This window comes from Halichoerus grypus, chromosome 14 (assembly GCF_964656455.1).
Source record: "Halichoerus grypus chromosome 14, mHalGry1.hap1.1, whole genome shotgun sequence".
NCBI lineage: Eukaryota > Metazoa > Chordata > Mammalia > Carnivora > Phocidae > Halichoerus > Halichoerus grypus.
This window is the reverse complement of record NC_135725.1, coordinates 3,734,005-3,754,852: the sequence shown is the minus strand read 5'-3', so window position 1 is coordinate 3,754,852 and position 20,848 is coordinate 3,734,005. Positions and strand designations below refer to the sequence as shown.

General features: G+C 49.3%; 1 protein-coding gene across 2 annotated transcripts in view; it reads right to left on the bottom strand.

The window, feature by feature from the left end:
• SYK (spleen associated tyrosine kinase) overlaps positions 1-20,848 on the bottom strand; it is a 76,776-nt gene that overhangs the window by 11,579 nt on the left and 44,349 nt on the right. The window contains exons 4-11 of one of the 2 annotated variants that reach the window (XM_036113940.2): positions 18,933-19,071; positions 16,532-16,613; positions 16,144-16,193; positions 14,477-14,545; positions 6,462-6,549; positions 5,420-5,597; positions 2,703-2,912; positions 1,581-1,770 (exon numbers count right to left, since the gene is read on the bottom strand). In XM_036113940.2, the coding sequence (XP_035969833.1) occupies positions 1,581-1,770; positions 2,703-2,912; positions 5,420-5,597; positions 6,462-6,549; positions 14,477-14,545; positions 16,144-16,193; positions 16,532-16,613; positions 18,933-19,071 (1,006 nt within the window). The remainder of the gene's footprint in view (positions 1-1,580; positions 1,771-2,702; positions 2,913-5,419; positions 5,598-6,461; positions 6,550-14,476; positions 14,546-16,143; positions 16,194-16,531; positions 16,614-18,932; positions 19,072-20,848) is intronic. The other variant, XM_036113941.2, reaches the window with a different exon arrangement.

The following is a 20,848-nucleotide window of genomic DNA, read 5'->3' as shown; positions in this document are numbered from 1 at the left end:
AACAGTATGCTGTTGAGTATCTTGGCAGTTTTAGACATTGGCCTTCGTGTTAACGTTCGTCCTCACTAGGGGTGGGGTCTGTCCTTCTCCCTCCCTTGCATCTGGGTGGGCTGTGGATGCTCTGACCCGTAGCACAGGGTGGATATGACTCTGAGGCAGTTCGTGGGCCCTGGCCTTAGGAGCCTGGCAGCCTCACTTCCTGCCTCGTGAGTAACCTGCTCTCCGGACCCAGCTGCCATGCTGTGAGGAAGGCAAGGCCACGTGGAGAAGCCACGTGCAGGTGAGCTGGGTACACCCCAGCGGAGGTGCCAGGCCCCGGCCCATGTGAGATCAGGCTCTAGCTGTGTGAGTGAGCAGAGTGGGAGTGGATCCTCCCACCCTCCTGGGACTGTCCCCGAGACACCATGAGCCTCAGAGATGCGCCATCCCACCACGCCCCGCCCACGCCGCGGAACTGTGAGTAAATTATCACTTGGTATTGTGTTAATGACTAAGTTTGGGGACGATTTGTTATCTCAACTTCTCTGTGTCCTCTTGGAGTTCTAGTTTCAGTCTAGATTTTCCTCTCTCTTTAATTATCATGATGAAGCGTGTGTTCCAAAGCACCTCCGGACGGAACATCTGCTTTTCTCGGGCGTGCTTGGGTTTGTCCCTCTAGGCTGCCGTTTCCTCTGCTTCACTTCCCCGCAGTATCTGTAAAGGGCTCACTCGGTGCTTTTCTAACAGTGGCTCATCTCTGAAGGGGCTCTGCTCTGAGGCCAGCTTCTCTCTGGAGGATGGAGTACTGCTGGACAGCTCTGCTCTTGCTGCTCATCCTTTATGCCAGTCCCTAGCCGGCCAAGACCCGCTGTCCCCATCTGCCACACACACGGTGGCCGTCCCAGAGAGAAGTGAGTGGGTGGGTGAGTGGGGGACCCGGCACTCCAGGGTGTGGAGCCCAGGGCAATCCCACGGCCCCCATCCTGCCATCCTCAAGTGAGAGCTTCAGGGTGGGCCGTCTATTTCTGAGAATGCTGGACTCTCCCAGGGACCTGGAGAGTTGGAAATCTGTTCTTGGCCTCCTCTTTCACTATCTGAGTTTCATTCCCATTACATTTTCTAGTTGATCAACCTAGACTCAACATACACACTGTGACTGAGTTCATATGAGACTTTCTTATGTTTTTCCCTTCCTTTAGTTGCTATCAGTTCATTTGGGGGGTTGAGGGGGGGCTCTGAGAAATCCTATAAGGATCAACCTGTTCAACACATTTTTCCAAAGTAATTTAAGGAAGGAATTCTATTCTTCTGTGTGTGTGTGTGTGTTTTTTAACGAATTATCAATTAATACCTTGATTCCTTTTTGTTCCCAGGAATATAGTTTGGAAGATACTATTCAGAGTAAACTCAAGTTGTGATATATTAGAGTATTTTCATTTTATAGAACAACATAATCAAAGCTTAACAAGAACATTTTTTACATAGGCAAATTCAATAGGTAAATTGCTTCTTGAAACCCTATCATAATCAAATAAAGAACACAAACACTTGCATTTCAGATTCTCACCACCTGCTTTGCATGTTGGTGAAATTATTCCTACCTTATAGTAGTTTTCATCAGCACGAAGTGCTTTGGAAAGTCCGAAATCACTAATCTTGGCATAATGTTGAGTGACCAGCAATACATTTCTTGCAGCCAGATCTCTGTGCACAAAATTGCACTCCTCCAGATATTTCATTCCCATAGAAACCTGATGGACCAGCTCTATGATGTTCTTATCCTTGACGTGCCTGAAAGTTATAGACGTGTCTTTAGTGATGGTGGACAGCAGTCCGTCTGGGACCAGCCAACCATGCTTTTCGTGCACGCGGAGGGATCCTCTCATTTCCTATTTTCCTTAAGAGTAACAAGTGGTGACAACCTTGTTAGCTTATAGCTGCTCAAAACTGAGCACCGTTATCCTGGTATTCAACTGGTACGATTTTCAAGGTGCGCTCTGAATTGCATGAATTGAATTGAACTGCAGTATAATTGAGGTGGACAGACCTGACTCATGGACAGCCAGGCTTTGGTTGGAATCCTTGTTCCAACATTGGACAGGTAACAAAACCACCTCTGAGTCTCAGTTTCTTACCTGCGAAGTGGGGCTAACGGCACCTCCTCCCTCCTATGCTGATTAGAGGCACAATCTAAGTAGAGTACACGCGTAATGTATCAACTGGGACCAAGTGATCAGTGGCTATTATTAAGACTTATCCCACGTGACTTCCTCCATCTCAACAATGGCTGTAAATGAGCACAGCATGAATCCCCCACCAATGTTTGTAATCCATTAACAGCAACAGTTATTTTCAGAATTACTCGTAGGAACGTAGAGGTCAGCCAGACACATAAGACATCAATCACTGTTACTCCCTTTTAAAATGTTTATTTTAATATTTCTCTCACTAGGTATGGCATGTTCTGCCTACTGAGGAGAGACTGATTGCCAGGATATTCTGAGGCCGAACAATATAGAGTGAGCAGAGAATGAAGACCAAATTGTTGTACTAGAGTTTTTCTGAGCACAATAAGAGCTAAAAGAGCTTTTGATCCAAAGACTACAACTCTCTTCCCTCAAGGTCCCTGAGTGTGGGCCAACATAGCAATCGGGCTATGACGTACACCGGGCAGGCGGGCCCTGCCCCACCACAGCATCAGCTCCTGGGGGACCGAAACATACCTGTTCTGCTGTAAATATTTATTGAGTGGACCCAGTTCTGCCATCTCCATGACCAGCATCCAGGACTCGGCTTCACATATCCCAATCATGCGCACGATGTAAGGGTTATCGAGCTGCTGCATGACGTTTGCTTCCGCTAATAACTCATCTTTAAGAGCCGGGTCATTAGCCTCATTCTTCAGAATCTTCACAGCCACTGTCTTCACGACTCTGCGTAAGAAATCATAACACATAAGAAACGTTCCAAAGTGGCTAAATTCTAAGTTCTAAATTCCCTAATTCTAGGAAATTACCTTCTGCGAAGCATAACTGCTGTGCTAGAAACGGTGTTATGGAGGTAGTTACAACCTTGTTCTCTCATTTTATAGACAAACAGTAACACTGTATTAGTTACAGACAATGACGAGGTGCTGAAAAAGACCCAACCAAGCGGAGCGTAAATATTACGGGATATGTAAATAATTTTCAAATAAACCTCACAAATTGCAACATGCATGGATTCCTGCAACATATTCAGATTTGCCATCTCAGATTATCTGTAATGTGTGTGACTACAACATTCCTTTGATATATGTTGAAAGTGAACCTCTGGGTGCGGAATTAAAAAGCATACCCAGGTGCGGAATTAAAAAGCATACATTGTTAAAGCTCACAGTTTACAAAACACTTTTTAAAACTGAGCATTGACAATTTTAAGCAAGCTTCAACAACTTTGCTAAAAATTGTTTTTCACTTTCTTATAAAAACATCCCACAGGTCATGTTTGATCTCCTGAAAATATTCTGATATAGTGGGACTTAAATAACCGAATGGAAGTTAACTCTGTATGATTTGAAAAAAGTGCATTTCTCTGTAATAAGGATTCGCACACATGCAGGAAGAACGTCTCCTTTGTTGAACTCCGAAATGGGAGAATAAAAACAGAACTGTCCAAAAAGATGGTAAAATAAGAGAACAATGGGGTAAGTCTAACATACATTCACAAAAACCCAGACCACTTCAGTGTAGAGTTTAACAAGTGTTTCCACACCGAACGCAAGCTGTAGACCCTACACAAGCACCCCCAGGAGCATCCCTCCCCCTCCTACAATCGTGGAGCTACTTCTCTATGCTCTCTCTAGTCAGTGCATCATGTTACGTTTCCACATTTCCGACTACCATCCACCTGAAACTGGCTCTGTGTATGGCGTGAGGTAGGGGTCAAAATGAACAAGAGAAACCTCTCGATCCTTCCCAGTAGTGAAGGAAGAAAAACACCCACAATCTCTTGCAGAAAAGAGAAGAGGAAGGAAACCTCCCAATTCACTTTGAGGCCAGCATTATACCCTGATGCCAAAACCAGACAAAGCAACTTCCAAGAAAATCATTTACTGATCTCTCTTGTGAACCTAAATGCAAATATTCTAACAGAAATATTAGTAAATTCAATTCAGTGATTTATGAAAAAAATGAATATCTAATTCAAGAACAAAGATGGGTTTATTCCAAGAAGGTGAGGTGGCTTTAACATCTGAAAATCGGTGTCCTTCACCACATAAACACAACAAAGGAGAAAAACCATAAGGTCATCTCAGCAGAAGAAAACGAGTACTCAATAAGCTGTAATGCACATCCATGATTAAAAACATCTCTCCTCTCCCCAAGCCCTCTAGTTGAAATTACGTATCCATAGTTATGTCTGTGTTAATATATGTATTTAATTAAGCAAGGAATTTAAGTGTCACGAACTAATTGAGGAAATTTATACCTTAATACAGAGTAATTTATATTCATCCCACAAATGACTGTGATATATGCACGCACGGATTTTTGAACAAGCCTATCAGTCAATTACATGCACCCAGAAAAACGGGATTTGAAAGCAAGAGTTTCCGTGCATGCTTTGCCTACATTCTTGACACTTGAGTAATGTAAATTTACCTACTCAAGATAAAACATCTATAAAATGTCATAATTCAAAATAATATCAAACAACTAAACCCAACTATATTCGTATCAGTAACCTATTAATTCAAACATACAGACTCAGAGATAGGGTCTGTTTCAAAGGACTACACAGTCCGGCACATTTACTGAACATTCTATGCAGGGCACCTTCTAAAGAGCAAATGAGGCACAGAGATTTCAGTGACACAGTAATTCTAACTATTGTATGGTGGGTGTTGTGATCTGAAATTATAGGAAAAAGCAGATAAATAATTACACTAATGACGTCCATAATCAAGAATTTTCTGGGTAAGAGAAATGAGACATGATTTAAAAAAATAAAATAAAATACCTGAAAATGCTGTTACTGTCACTGAGTAATTGCATTTTAATTAAAAAATACATGCGTGTATGTGTGTGCATAAAAAGACCCAAATAATATATAGACACTACTGTTACTTAACAGGAGGGTTATCTGGATGGTACAAACAGGATGTTCTCATTTTATTACGTTTTGCTTGTTTCTACTTTCTAATGCTCTAAAAGGCACGCTTCCTATGTGCAAACTAATATACGGAATTGGTGTATATAAAGCTAGGATACACAATGAATGCTTGCATTGTAGCTATACCAGAAACGAACAACCATACACTGTTAACGAAGAAGGATTCAGCCCTGCTGGGTTAGAGTTTGTGTTTGGGACTAAATGCGTGGGATGCGTGGAGTGTGGCGGTTTCTAGAACGTCGGCCCACGGGAGAACGAGCCGTGTGGCGGTGTGGCCACGACTTACTTTTTCATCTGGTAGTAGCCCTTCTTCACGGTCCCGAAGTTGCCAGAGCCCAGCTCACTGTCCTCCAGGGTCAGCAGCTTGCGGTCTAGGTAGACCTCCTTGGGCCTGATCTCCTCGGGGTCAGCGTAGGGGCTTTCGTACACTTCGGTGTCCATGGGCATGGCTTCTCTCTGGGCGTCTGCAGGGCGGTCAAGAGACACCCGACCCTGGGGCTGGGTCCCTGCTGAAAATCCCCGTATCTCCCGCTCCTGCCTCCTCTGGGCACACCTCGCCTTTCCAGACCTTGATCACCTCTGACAGTTGCAATGCCAGTGAGCACTCAGGGCACAGTCTCTCCCGGTTTGTTAGGGGGCAGCAGCAAAAAGCCCCTCACCCCCATGGGACTCGACCCTGTTCTTGCACGGATGTGCACAGAAAAGGGGTCGTTCATGCCAGAAGCCTCCCTAATGGATGGCTTTACACTGTCTGAAAACTCTGACACTCCTTCTATCGATGGGTGAAGTCTATGTCACCATCCACCCCCAGTGGCTTTTGTCACTGTGTCAACCAATGGACTATATCGGAAATGACGTTGGCGACATAGTCAGGCGAGGTTATAAAGGACCATGCACCGTCTCTGCCCTGTTGGCTGGAAGACTGGTTCTTAAGCTTCAGAAACCAGGTGCCCGGGTGCCTTCCATGCTGGGAAAAGCACAAGCCAGCCCTCGAGGGGACACCAAGGGAGGGGCCCCGTCGGCGTGGAGACCGAGATGCCGGCCAGCCCCGTGCCCCAGCCTCCCCACGGCCTCCCCGCTGCCCAGCCTGGCCCAGACCCCTGACCTGCAGGACGTAACTGAATGACTGCTGCCCGAAGCTACTACATTTGGGGGCCGTTTTTGTAGCAATAAACAGACTGAGTGCACCAATGCAAGTAGAACTGGAGCCATGCAGAGAACCCAAGGAGGTCCGGCTGAGGCCCCACTGCTGATGGCAAGTCTGGTCGAGGGCTGTGGGCACTGCTGTGCCGCGAATGGCCAGGGATGTGACCGCGCGCATGGCTCACCTCTGTCCGTGGCCCAGGGCCCCCGGTCTGGCTCGTAAGGATTGAAGGTCACGGAGCTCTCGGGCCGGCTCCCTGTGGACGAGGAGGACTGAAGTACACAGAGGACAGCAGGTTACTTTCCTCCGCGGACGCACCGTGGCGCTGATCTGCACAATGACTTTTGTTTTCAAATAATCACATTACGACTTATGCGGAGAAGACAAGGGAAAGCGTCAGGGAGAGAGACAGAAAAAAACACCATGGCTTATCTCATTCTTCGGGCGACTGCTTGGACCCCACGGGGGCTACATGGAACTCTGTCTCAAGGGGCTGCACAGTCTCAGAGGGGCCCCGGTCACAGGCCCTTTCAAACCCCATTTCTGCCTACACACGGCCCCCTGGGATTCGTTTTCCTCCATCCATCCTTTCTGTTCAATTTAATGTCATATAAAGTTATGTAAGAAGAAACACAGTATCCACCAGCTGCTTCCCCTACTCCCTGACTCCACAGGGTCTAACCAAGTCCTGAACTTGACCTTCCATGGAGATCTAGCTACGGGATAGGATGCCGGAGGGCAGCAATCTTCCTGATGCTTGATCTGATTTACATTAATTTGCATGATGGATTAACGGGGTGGGGGAAGGATCTCCTCCTTACATCCCTGTAACCTTTCCCTTTTGAAAGTCTCTATCTTGAGTCTTCCTGGCCCGCCTCCGCCCCCTCCTTTTAACACAAGGGTATTGCTACTACATTTGGTTTGTGGGGAAAAAAATCACAATTCAAACCTTTTTTCTGTTTGCTTTTTGGTGTCGTTCACTAGGAGGGTCACCTAGCCGTTTACCTCAGCAGGGCCCAAACACTGGCCACGAAGACACGAGATACTGCCAGGGTTTGGAGACACGTAAAGACACAGAGACACCAAGCTTCACTGTCCACGGTGACGTATCTCGCGGCACACCCGGGGTCCTCGTCTGCCTGCCTGACGTCCCAGGCCCGGGAGCCAGAAGGGCAATGATGGAGTCACAAGGAACCAGGCCACCACCTGTCTCCAAAACCTGGACCTCCTTCTTCACGGCCTCTGCTGAGCGCCACCAAGCTGCTGCCCACAGCACAAAGGCCCGAGGGACCGGGCTACGGGATGCCGCTTTCCCGTGTCAGCGGAGGGTGCTCGCCCCACGTTCTCCGCCTCTCTCGGCGTTCCTACCGCGTTCCTACCACACTCCACGGCAGGGGCTGGGACGTATCACGAGTAAAACAGCGTAAGTCCCCTCACTGCATCTGAACATTGCCTTGTCCGCCGCTGGAGCTCAAAAAAAAAATGTACCAAACACACACCAACGAGTGAATGAATGAATGAATGTGAATGAATGAATGAATGGGGATAGTGTCTTAAAACTGGGAGACGGGAAGTGTAAGTCAGTGTGGTTTAGAAATGAGTGATCTCTCCAGGCTTTACCCTAATGGAGGGAAATAGGCGTGGATAATCCCAAATGACGATCCACCACCTCTTTTTAAAAACTGGCCTGTGATTACAGGGCGGTTGGATGTCCTGTGAGTCCACTTCTCATTTAGAAGATAATTGCCCTATCTCGATAGAACTATCCTCGGAGAGACTGGGAATCCCCAAGGCCTCCCATCAACCCTCTGCTCAGCTGCAGTCAAACTCCAAGGTGGAAATAGTGTTCAATTAAAAAAAAAAAAAAAACCTCTTTTAGGTTCATATATACAATCATCTCAACATCTCTGATCTTCCCTGGAGGCAGGAAACTCTGAGATCCAAAGACACGACTTCAAGACACCAGGACCGCCCGTCACAGACAAGGAGAGACGCCCGCACCCCTTCTCCTGGCCCTGAGCCCTGCCCTCTGCCCACCGAGGACAGGCTATCCCGGGGCCATGAATGCTCCGCCCTGAGCGAATGCTCTCCTGAGCCCCAGGACTTCACAGGTTAAGCCAGAATGCAATGACCTGCCATCGGAAGCCTGTGGGGAAGACTTCTAAAGCAGAGGTGGGAGTGTACAAATGAGTGACAAGAGTGAGTGAGAGCTGGTGGTGCTGGACACACTGAGCCTAAAGCCCTGGACAGAGCAGAGCAGACTCTGATGGGCAGAGTGGCGCTCACCCCTCGCCGGCCTTGGCTATGCATCAGGAAACGGGCTGGGGTCTCCCTTGGAAGGTCACGCAGACCCCGTGCCCTTACGAGCCTTCCCAGCCTGGCTGGGGCCCCGCGAGTCCCTCAGTAACCATATCTGCTCCCTGCCCAGGCCCCTGGGTCGCCCCACTGGGATAGAAGCTGGCAGGACACTCGGGAGAATGTTCTTTGGGAGAAATGGGAGATTTTCTGGTGCGTCAGTTAACAGGGTGGTGGTGACGTTATGATGAAGGTAAAGTACAAAACACAATTCCATCTTTCCTAAAATGTTTGATGGATGTGCCGCTGAGTAGAATGACACCAAACACCCTCTGGGTTCGAATGCTCAGCTGAAAAGAATTCGAAGACTTTGTAAAGAATGATGCTAAATTATAAACGTACTGATTGGCGTTAGAATTTAATGAAAAACACATTGCTGACCTATTCTGTCATCTGTCATTATTCTTTCTGCTTTATATTTGATGATTTATTCTGCCCCAATGAATACCATCACCTTTTCCGCATAGAGCATAAGGTGTCAATGGAATGTGAGCAGGTGCATTTTTTTCTCCCATTTTTGCGGCTATTCAAACCTGCGGGCCACCACTAGATGGCACTAGCGACCTTCGCGTTCTCCCTCCCAGAGAACAAGGGGTGATCGTTAATTTTATAAATGGAGGTAAAAATAGGTCACTCCACAGTAATTAAAGATAAGACCAAATTGGGTCTTAAATTATGATCCCTGATCTCTTACCGGCCAGGCTTAACTGCAAACTGAAATGTGTTCGACAGCTGTCCGCTGGGTGCCTATTGAGTGGGGATGCAGAAGTGAACAAGATACACAGGTATCGTTCTCCTGGTGATCTGGGAGCATCGTGCTGTGTCCTAACATCCATTTCTAGACCTTCGCTTTTAGGCTTTTGGACAGACCTTTCCCCATCAGGCAGAGCAGCAGTAAAGAGGACCATGTATGAGTCACAGCCGCAGTGCCAAAGAGAGCCCGCAGGCTTCAGACCGCGGGCTGCCATTTCGGGCACGGCCCTGGTCTCTGCAAGAGTGGCTGTGGTCCCAAGGGGGAACAAGACCCCACGGCCCAGGGCAGACCCTCCTCGGCCAGGGCACGGAATGAGACCACGTCTGCTTCTGGTCCACTCAAACCAACACCTGACGTCCACCATCAGTCATCCCGACCTAAGGAGCGGAGGGCTGCAGCGTGGCCCCGGACGATGACAGGGCAACACGTTTTCTCCGGGGTCTGTCCCGGTGCCTCGGCGTTACCACCTGACGGTGACCTCACAACTGTTCTCCTCTCGCTCTTCTAGCGCAAACCTAGCCAACTGTGTATTTACACATAAGCCTTCAAATAATCCAATCATCAGTGCAGGGGTTGGAATACAGCATGAGAAATGGGTCTGAATTTGAAATTCTGGAACACATTTCCACCACTGAGCTACGGGTAAATGTTGTGTCGCGTTTTAGGGAGCATGCCTCTGAAACAGGAGGTGGACGCTCCTATAAGGATGCTCTTATTCACACGAAGCAAAGGTTTCTGTACTTGAAGGAGCAAGACAGATGCTCCCGTTCTAGGATTGGAGGGACTTTGTTCATTTAAGGACGTCCAGCCTTTAAAGTAAGTGTTGGGAGGGGAGGGGAGAGGGTGGATCCCACAGACACTCGTTAGTTAATTTCATTTATATTTTTAAGGACTAACGTCAAAGGAAAACTTTAAAATAGACCCGCCCCTTAAGTTTTTATTACGGAGGGCAGGGAAGAGGGTGGATCATTATTTACATTGGTTACTTGACTTCACTTGTATTTTTAAGGACGGAAGTATTCCCAGTCTCTAAGGAAAAGATTTAAAATAGACCTGTCCTTAAGTTTTTATTAGGAAATCTCTAATATCTAATTAACAGTCCTCTTCAAGTCAAAACATACTTTTCAGTAACTACCCACACGCTAGAATTAATTCAAGTTCTGACATGTCCTTTTTGGGCCTGAATTATGAAAAACAACCACGTATACTGATCAAATTAACAAACTCAAGAAAGTCATTTGCACCTTATCTAAACAGATGGGATATCTGACATAATTCCTGTAAGTGCTTTCTCATGACTGTTTAATGAATAGAAAATTCCTCCTCTATTTGCGAAAACATAAACACTAGCTCTCCTAAAATATTTCTGATGAGCAGTTAAAATACATTTAATCCATAACTTAAATCACACAATCCTTCTTTATGAATATTTTTGGCATCTAGGAAAATTCAATGCATATTTCAAAGTTGTTATAAATTTAAATAGGCAACAGCCTTTTTTTTTTGCCAGAGAAGTATTTTCACAGTATTAATCAGATTCATTACTTTCTAATATTTAATTATTTTTTTAAAAAACTGATTAAATTCGAGAGGTATGAATTTACGAAGGCACAACGGGGTTTACGGTAGAGTGTAAGTCTCCTTGACACTCCTGTTTCGTGCTTTCACAGTCACTACTGTTACCGCTGTGTTTCTGTATTTCTTCCAGAATATTTGACATTCTATCAGCACATATCGGTTGTTTGTAATTAACACTGGAATTTGGAAATAATTCTAGACCTCAGCTGCCTCTCACGGTATGAATTTTATTGTAACTGGTTTATTTCCCGATGACAGACTTTTAATTTGTTTCCAGACTTTGTCAGTTACACAATGCTGGAATAAACACTTTCATGGACACATGGTTACACACAAACGCAAGAATAATACATACCTAGAAACGAAATTGCAGTAGAGAAGCCATATGTGGTTTTACTTGGGATGGATGTTGTGAACTTGCCTTCTCCGGAGGCTGCATCATCTCACACTTCTCCAGCAAAGTGTGGGAGGGCTTACTCACCACACCCTCGCTGCACATCCTGTTGCTTTTTACTTGGGTTCATTTCACAGGTGGACATAACAGGGCACCTAGTTTTCACTTGCATTTCTCTTATTATGAAATGGAACAGCTTTTCCTATTTTTATGTTTTCCTACGTTTTTCCTATTTATATCTGCTTTACTACAAACTACCTAATGACATCCTCTGCCATTTGCCTGTTAGCTAAAACTTTTACGGACTTACAGAATTTCTTTATATATCAAAGATCTTAACCTTGCCTGTGTATCATCGGGACCAATACTTATTCCCGGTTTGTTATTTCCTTTGATGACAGTTCTTTATTTTTAGGTAGTCTGACTGATATTTGAGGTAGTTTTACTGATATATTGATAGTGTAAGAAAGAGACATGCTCTCCTTTAATACAAAGATCTACTGCATCTTTTCTGTATATTTCCTTAGTTACTGCGAGTGACGTGAGCCTGCTTCAGCCTGCCTGGGACAGCGACGGGGTGGCGGTGAGTCTTGTCTCCTCACTAGGCTGGGTTACTGTTTCCTGGCTTTTTGATGTGTCCACGTGGTTAGTCTGAGCTCCAGTCCTCCATGATCAAATCAAATTGTCATTTTGCTTCTGCCATGGAGGGATTCTGCAGATATAACTAAAATCCCTAATTAGCTGATTTAAATTAGGGAGATTACCCTGGGTGGGCCTGGCTTAATCAGTTGAGAGTCCTCTGGGGAGAGCTGCAGCTTTCCTGAGAGAGAAACAGAGAAAGGCGGAGGGCGTATTGACCCCTGGCTGTGGACGACAACTTCAGCCATGCCCGAGGGGTTCCACCCTGCTCCTGATCTACCCTTCCTGACGGTCTGCCCTACAGCTATGGGATTTGCTTAGTCAGCCCCTATCATTGTGTAAGGCCAGTCCTTGTGATAAACCGGTATGTGTGTGTGGGGTGCATGCATGTTAAGATGTGTGAATGCTGCACTCAGAGCCAGAGAACTAAGACACGCACGGCATGTGGTCCGTGCACAGTGAGACCGCCCATCTCTGGGACCGCACCTGGACGGGGGGCTGTGTGTCAGCACATCATAAAGGGAATAATGAATAGACAAGTGGTGGCAACCGGCGGTGTGGCCCACGTCCACAGGGCTTCTTCCATGGCTGCCACGCAGGCCCTGAACACGGAGGGGCCACGGAAGCCAGTGAGTAAGGGGTTCCGGGCACTGTGGAGGCCACGTGTCCTGCCCTGAGCTGTTCTATGAAGCACTGTCTATGCAACATTCGATTAAACACTCTTGCATCTTGTGTTTGACCACCAAACCGTGGTACCGAAGTCACTAATTTGAACTAAATTTGTGATTACAGCCTCGAAAAGATGATTCTTGATTAAAATGCACCCTGAATCAGAAGGCTACTTCCGGCCTGTTAGATGCCATCCGGGCGGCCATGCGGAGCCCTCTCCCAAGAGAAGGGGCGCAAGCCGATGGGGGTCCTGGGCCACATGGGCCAGAAGGGGGCAGCCGGAGGGTTTTACGTCGGAGCGTGGCAGATGTTGACCTCTTCTGGTCCACAGCCTCAATCACCTACTGGGCCCGGTGGCTTCAAGCACACACCAAGCGTGGGACAAAGGGGCACCGGACACAGAGAATGTGTCACCTTGACAACCTGGTCCCCGACTCCTAACACGCCCGCCCTGGTGCGGGCGGCCCTGACTGCGGTTCTGCCAAAGCACTGCCACATCCTAGCTGTGGTTCCACGAGCTGGCCCACACCGCCTGGCCACGTGACATTCAGACAGACGGCCGCTCCGTTCGTCAGACAACTTGCCCCTCGACCATCACATTCAACTCTCTTCTCTGATCTGTCAACAACAAGACTGGGAGCACGCAGAGTACGACTGCCCACCTGGAAAATCCTTCCTAAATAAAATCTTGGGGATCTTATGCTTTTTCTTTCTGTTGTTCCTAGCAAGTCCTTTCAGCAACTTGCTTCATCAGTTGATGCCCAACTGTATGGTTGAAATGTTGGAAAAAAAATATCAATTGGTATGAAAATGGAAAGAATTATTAACAAAAAAATCCACTTTCTACCACCAATGGAAAAAGTACAAAGGAAAAAATAGTAACCCATACATATTATATATATATGCACACACACACATATATATATAGATGGAGATGATTCATTATAAATCATTAAAAAAAACTTCGCTTTTTCCCTCACAATTCAATCACACAGCCAAATACAGAAACGAATCCCAGGTCAACCTTAACTGCCTCGTAAAGAAACAGGGCGCTTCTGGGGCACCTGGGTGGCTCAGTCGTTAAGCGTCTGCCTTCGGCTCAGGTCATGATCCCAGGGTCCTGGGATCGAGCCCCGCATCGGGCTCCCTGCTTGGCGGGAAGCCTGCTTCTCCCTCTGCCATTCCCCCTGCTTGTGTTACCTCTCTCGCTGTGTCTCTCTCTTCAAATAAATAAATAAAATCTTTAAAAAAAGAAACAGGGCGCTTCTAATCCTCCAATTCCATGCTTGTCTTTTTACGTGTTATAGTCAAGTTCCGTGTTGGAAATCTACAGCCTCGATGCAGGGGTCGTGGCCCTTGGCATCCACGCAATAAACGGCCTGAGACGCTCCCCGTGCAGCCCCCACAAAACCCCGGCACCCTTCATCAGCACGTACTTTATATAATCGACCCCCCTGCTCTGCAACTTGTGATTTTGACAACAGATCACTTGGCTTGCTTGGAGAAGGTTCTCCGACACGAGGCTCCCACCTTCCGCTCCGACCCTGGGACGTTCAAGCGCACACCGAGCAGGGAGAGCACGCTGGCGGGGGTGGACCGGGCGGCAGGGACCAGGACCCACACGGAAAGCGCGGCGAGCACTGGACGCGGGCTGCCCACCCAGGGCCACACACGGCAGGCAAGAGAGCACAGCGGCTGGACGGGGCGGGGAGCGCGCACGGAGGGCAGCTGGGGCCGGAGCGCGGGTGCCGCGTGCGGGACAGTCCTACCACGTAGGCAGGGGGACAGGAAGCGGGGGACGCATTAGCACCTTTCTGTAGCCCGGCTTTGGGAAGGAGTATGATTTGATTCTGGAGATTATTCCACCCGCTGACCACATCTAGAAACCGTAACGGCAAAGAGGGAAGAGTCAGTATCTCAGAAAGCAAACACATGACATGCTATTTCATTTTGTGGTATCACTTTGTGATTAACTGCCAACCCCCTCCACACTCTGCTGCAGAGACTGGCTGCCGGCCACACTGGGTCATTAGGGATGCTTCAGGATAAGCCTGCCACCTGAGCAGAAGGATCTGGAAAAATACTTTGGTTAATAGTTTCCATGGAAAGCTATAGAATTAGGGCTGTCACATTAAGTAGCCCCCGTCTCATATAGGTTACTAAATCACAAACACGACAAATCATTCTAAAGAAACTAGAAGTAAGTCTGACTGTGCCCAATTTTGTTACTTCTTCAGGGGGCTGGTTCCATGGTTTGTGGAAATTCACTGATTTGGACACATAGGGCATGCGTGTTTTTTTCTGTATGCATTGAGACAGTCAATAAAAAGATTTTCCAAAATGTCTAACTTCTTGAAGCTACTGGGTGATGCACGGCTGCATCTAGGGCTTGATATTCTTGTAAGAGTTCTTAGCCCTCAGCCCTCACCCATCTGGGAGGAAGATCAATCTGTCTCATGGAACATCTACCGTGACGTATGGTAGATGGCGCATGGAGCATCTAGACGTGCCAGCCCAGGAGCCACATGAAGGGTACAATAAAATGATGATTCCATACAGGGGCTCTATTTTAGATGTTGATGCAGAAGTTCACTGGTATTTTAGCAAATTCCGATCCCCCCCGCCAATCTGGTGACAGGTGCCGCCCCTGGAGAGGTTCCCTGCTTCAATCTGGGTGCGGCTTGTGAGCGGTCAACCATCCTTATTGTGGGCAGAATGGACATCCCGATTTCTGCTGATTCTGTTTTTTAAGGGTTAATAGGCAAATAGGGAGACGTGGAGCACACAGCTCACGATAGGGGGATTTTTATACTTATAGATGGCATTAAAAGACACCAAAGGTCCACACCGAGGTCCCCAAAAAGGAGCAGGACCCAATTCCTTCTCTGAGTATAAATCTGGTTGTTGGCTTGGGGTGGGGGGAGAGAGAGGGGTGTGTGTTGGGCAAGCCCACATGGAGACGTGGGGACAGGTCACATTCTCACCTCCCATTGACGTGGACGGAGAGGTGCGTTCTGGCCTTCTCTAGAGGCTTCTCTCATCTGATGCTGCTGAGCATCCCACCCCCAACCAAGCCTCCCCTGCTAAGCTACCATCAAACCCACTCTCCGGCGAGGTCGATGCTTCTGTTAACGATGATCTAACCAAAAGAGCCGGGCGGACAAGCTCAGTGAGACATCTCGCACAGCAGACTCACTCCAGGGACCGTGTGCACGGTCTTCTGGATCCTGCACATCATTTCCCAAAGCCGCCAGGAGGCATATTTCTGATTTAACACCGGGTGTCCCTGTCTAACCTATGAAGAAATGAACTCGGCTGGCCTGGAACTGAAAGTAGGCTGATTCTAGCTGACGCTCCCCGGCCCCAGGTTATCAAGGGTGGCAGGAACAACAATCATGGCTATCCTGTGCGCTAACCCATGATTTCCTGGCTCTAGCATGCAGCCGCTCCACCGCGGGCCCAGCTCTCGTAACTTACCGCAGGATGGCCCCCTGGGAGGGGCGCGCGGGCTCCAAAGTTGATGTTTCCTGGGTGGAAAGAGCGTGGACAGTCATGGCTAAATCCCCAACACCCAGCGGCTCCCTGCCCGGGTGCAGATCACTCAGCTGGACCGTCAGCTAGCCTGCCCAAGAAGCAGTTTCTCCTCCTCCACTCAGCGTCCTCACCCAGGCAATTAGAACTAACCCGCTTTCTCCAGTTAAAGCTATCAGCTACAATGTGATTAACTGGAGTGACCCGACATCATCTTTCATCAACCGGTAAAAACAAGCCCTCATCCCACCCGGATCTGGGACAGGCTGACTGTAAAGCCAGGCTGATTATTGTCAAGATCCCAGAGACAGAGGCTCCAAGGTCAGGAACTCACCTGACTGCCCACCAATTTTCTGGCATGGAACTGTAAGAACTCTTAGTAGCCCGTCTGGTTTGTAAGAGTAATGCTCCACTAGCTGAAAGGGAAGAAGGAAAGAGCCATAAACATCAGAGGCAGGAAATAGGGAAATCCTGGAGCAGCCCACTCCCCCTGCACACCTTAAACGTGACTCGAGGATACCCCTGAACAACAAAACATGGTTCCTCAGGAGGTCGTCCTGGTCCCTCCTCATGCCTCTCCCGCTCCACACTCACATCCTGGACAGGAGTCCACTCACCAGCTCCCCTCTGGACTTTGCCCCACCCTCCCTACACCCCTCCATCCATCCACTCCTCCACCCACCCACCCCTCCATCCATCCCTCTATCCATCCCTCCATCCATCCATCCCTCCCTCCCTCCATCCATCCCTCCCTCCCTCCATCCCTCCATCCATCCACCCCTCCATCCATCCACCCCTTCATCCATCCCTCCATCCTTCCCTCTGTCCCTCCCTCCCTTCCTTTTTTGGTAGCAAGTTACACTTATTTATTTCTCCTCCCTTTATGTAATGTTATAAAAACAAATTCAGCATGTCAACACTTATTCCTTCATAGACTCATTCAACAAACCCTCTGGGCCCCAAGGCAGGACCAAAGGCAAACAAAGGTGAATGAGATACATTTCCTATCCCTGAGGCACTTCCTTTCTTGATGGAGAGGCAGGTAAAGGAATCGAAATATACTGTTAATTATTAATGACTGCTGTACGGGGGTTGTAGGCAACGGCTTCTCGGAGTGACCAAGTCATTCAGCCCAAGACTTCCAGGGAGAAGACAGCAGAGCTGGGACACGGGGAAAGGGGACCTTCTGTTGAGAATGTGGCCATCCTTGGCTAATGGCTCCCAGAAAATTATGACTCATGATGTCCAACTGGTCCATCAAAACTTAAGTAATGGCACATAGATTTATTTATATCTCATCCAAATTACACAATAAGAAGACAGTCTTGGTATTTCACATTTTCTTACAGACATTTCCTCTTTGGACAACCTAGAATCTTCATAATCTTCATATCTGGTATCTCTTCCTTATCTGTTTATTGGTAACTTTTCCAGTTAAGGACCCTGCTCCTGAATCTTCTCTCCTCTCAAAACTTCCCTGCTTGGGTCAATCTTTGTTGAATGAAAAAAAAAAATATCTATTTTTTTTTAAAGTAGACTCCAAGGTGGGCTTGAACTCACGACGCTGAGATCAAGAGTTGCCTGCTCTACCTACTGAGCCAGCCAGGCGCCCCGAATGAATATATTTTATCCTTCCAGGAAGCATTGTCTTTTATTGTGGTGAGATCTACCCTCTAAGCAGACGTTGCAGTGTGACCGGCCCTAAGATGCTTGAAACCGGGGCTCAGCTTGCCCTGATGAATGCAACTGCGTGCTCTCAGGCTGCCGGTCTCGGGGTCCCTAAGGCAGAGAGGCTTCCCGTCCAGCGCTCCAGTGTCACTCAAATATCTTGTGGTTTCCGACAGTGTGCTGGACGAGGGTGCCCGCAGGTGGGCAAACCTGTCAGGATACCCCTCAAGGGCAGGGGTCAGCAAACTGGCCAGACAGCGATATTTTAGGCTTGCGTACCCTGTTGCACAACCTTTTACTTATTATTATTATTATTATTTTTTAAAGAATCCTTCGAAGTGAAAAAAACACTTCTCCAAGAACTACACAAAAAAAGGCTGGGGGCCAGGCTGGGTTCGGGGTTTGCTGGCTCCTTCTCCAAAGTCAGGAATTCCACCAAGGGCAGCAACGCCCGACTCTCAGGGAAACAGGGAAACTGCGCTGCTGGGCCCGGCTGTTTATAGGGTGCTGGGCTGGGATGGCGCACACAGTATGGCCTCGGCCACGCGTAGCCATGACGTAAGTGCTGATGAGCGGCGTGCGCCCACCTCGGCCCTCAGGAAAGCGTGATGGCGTCCGTTCCCTGCTCCTCACTCCCTACGTGCCTCCCACATTAGGAGCTGTTTGGGGGTTTCCTAACAGTGGGGTCAAGAATAAACCCTTTTCAGAGCAGAGCTGAAAACGTCCTGAGCACGCGCAGGCGGTGCTGACCTACTTTCTAAGTTGCCTTAATTTCACAGAGATTCCTTCTGCAGCGAGCAAGGCACCTGACCCTTGATATTCGGTCTGGAACACAGGGAGAAACGGCAGGGCCTCCTGGGCATCTGTGAGCACGGCTCTCCGTGGGCACCTCCGGGTGCGGAGAGCTGAGCGGTCCTGGGCCTTCTGGAGCCTCGTCCACCTGCCGTCCCCGCCCCCCAGCCCCCGCCCGGGGCTTCAAGGCACCTGAGGGTTGAAAGGAGCCCTGCCTGGGTGGGTGTCGGGCAGGGACCCAGGTGGGCTTTCTCCTTCGTGAGGACGGCCCCTACCTGCCAGAGCGTGTCGAACTTCTTCCCGTCGGGGATGGAGAGCTTCCCGGTTTTGTCCTTATCGATGCGGTAATGCAGCACCTTCCCCTCGTGCAGCAAGCACAGGGCGTAAGACCCGTTGTCGTTCCTGTCCCTGATCCTACAAGACAGGAGATCGCGCGTCACAGCCACACCCACCCCGCGAGAGGCAGCGGCCCCTCCCGGCCTGGGGTCAAGGGCTTCGGCCCCAGGTCCAGACAGGCCCGGCCGGCAGGTTGGCGGCCCCGGCAGCTCGCGACGAGGAAATGCCGTGGTGGCGGGTGGGTCACGGCCACGGCCCAGCTGGACCCCTGGGTGGACGGCAGGGAAGCCTGGGCCCTGCGGGCGAGTCTCCATTCACCTGGAGCGGCTGCACGGTCAGGCCACCAGCACAGGGGACCCGCGGGACACGGAGAGTCTCTGCACTCGCCTCTCTTCCCCGAGGTCACAGTCCCAGACCTGCTGCTCCGCCGGCTGCCGGGGTGCGGTGTGGGGGTGTTTGATAAGCATAGAGGGGGTGCGGGCCCCGACTCCCCAGGGCCCTTCTGCCTCCCCTCACATCTCCCGTTGCAGGAGGGCAGGGCGGGGCTGGGATTTAGAATGCTGTCCCATAGGATAGTGTCACATGGCGTCCCAGGGACAGGAACGTGTCATGCACTGCGGGGACCAGCAAGCAAGGTCAGGGCGGCGCTGGGCTGTGCTGACCCTCAGGCTCTGCTTCCACGCCCCTGCGGGCTCTCCTTGGTGCCACTCCCTTCCCTGTGAATATGACTTGTTGGTCCAACAAGGAGCCGAGCACTCACCCGCTGCCGCACGGGGAGGAGAGGGCCCAGGAGAAGGCCCGTGGGGTTTGGGAGGGCAGATCCAGGTGGCTGCGGGGACTGCAGAGCAAGACTTGGCCATAAGTCCCTGCCCCATTGCAGCTTCTTACTCTCCCCGCCCCCCCACCTCAGCCCCGCAGCAACTCAAGCCCTGGGAATCAGGGGCTCTGGGAGAGGGTGAGTCAGGACGCTTCCAGAAAGCTTTTCTGGCCCCGAAGAAACCGAGACCCCAAAATGTTTAGCGTGTGCCCCAATGCACTGCATTTTGGGAAGTGTTCAAAAGTGCCAAGCTGCATGGAATTTCCAAGTTTTGGGAAGATTTCTGAAGCTGCCTCTGGGTGGCAAGAGGTCTCACCCCCACGATGGGCTCTGGAAACAACTGAGTTGGCATAGTCCTCGCCTGGGGATTCCTCTCCAGAGGCTGCCCGAGGCTGAGGGCCGAGCTGGGTTGTGTAGCTGGAACTCTGTTTTAAGAATAATTCCCCCCCCACAAAAAAAGAATAATTTCCCCAGGATGCCTGGGTGGCTCAGTTGGTTAAGCGTCTGCCTTCGGCTCAGGTCATGATCCCAGGGTCCTGGGATGGAGTCCCTCATCGGGCTCCCTGCTCAGCCGGGAGCCTGCTTCTCCCTCTGCCTGCTGCTCCCCATTTGATCTTTCTCATTCTCTCTCTGACAAATAAATAAGTAAAATCTTAAAAAATAATAAGAATAAAATTCTCGTGCGGTTGTGCTTGGCCGTGCACGATGGACGGGTTCCCTCCACAGCCCACTGCTCTGGACACACCCAGACCCCCTGCGTCCTTAGCACGGCCGCTTCTGAAACCTTCTGCACCTTGAAAACAGCTCCTTCCTCCCAACCCGACCAAGCCGCCAGCACCCCAGGCGTGAACCTGCGTCTTCACAGTCCCACAGCCCGTTAAGGCCTGCTGCTTGCTGTCAAAGTGAAAAACAGCCACGCAGAAAAGGTAAAACCTATTTTCATAGGGGAGGGGAGCTCAGTCTATTTGATAGGAAGTTATCTTATAATGTGGAATGTGGGACTATTCATATTTTATGTATTTCATAAGCATTAGTGCC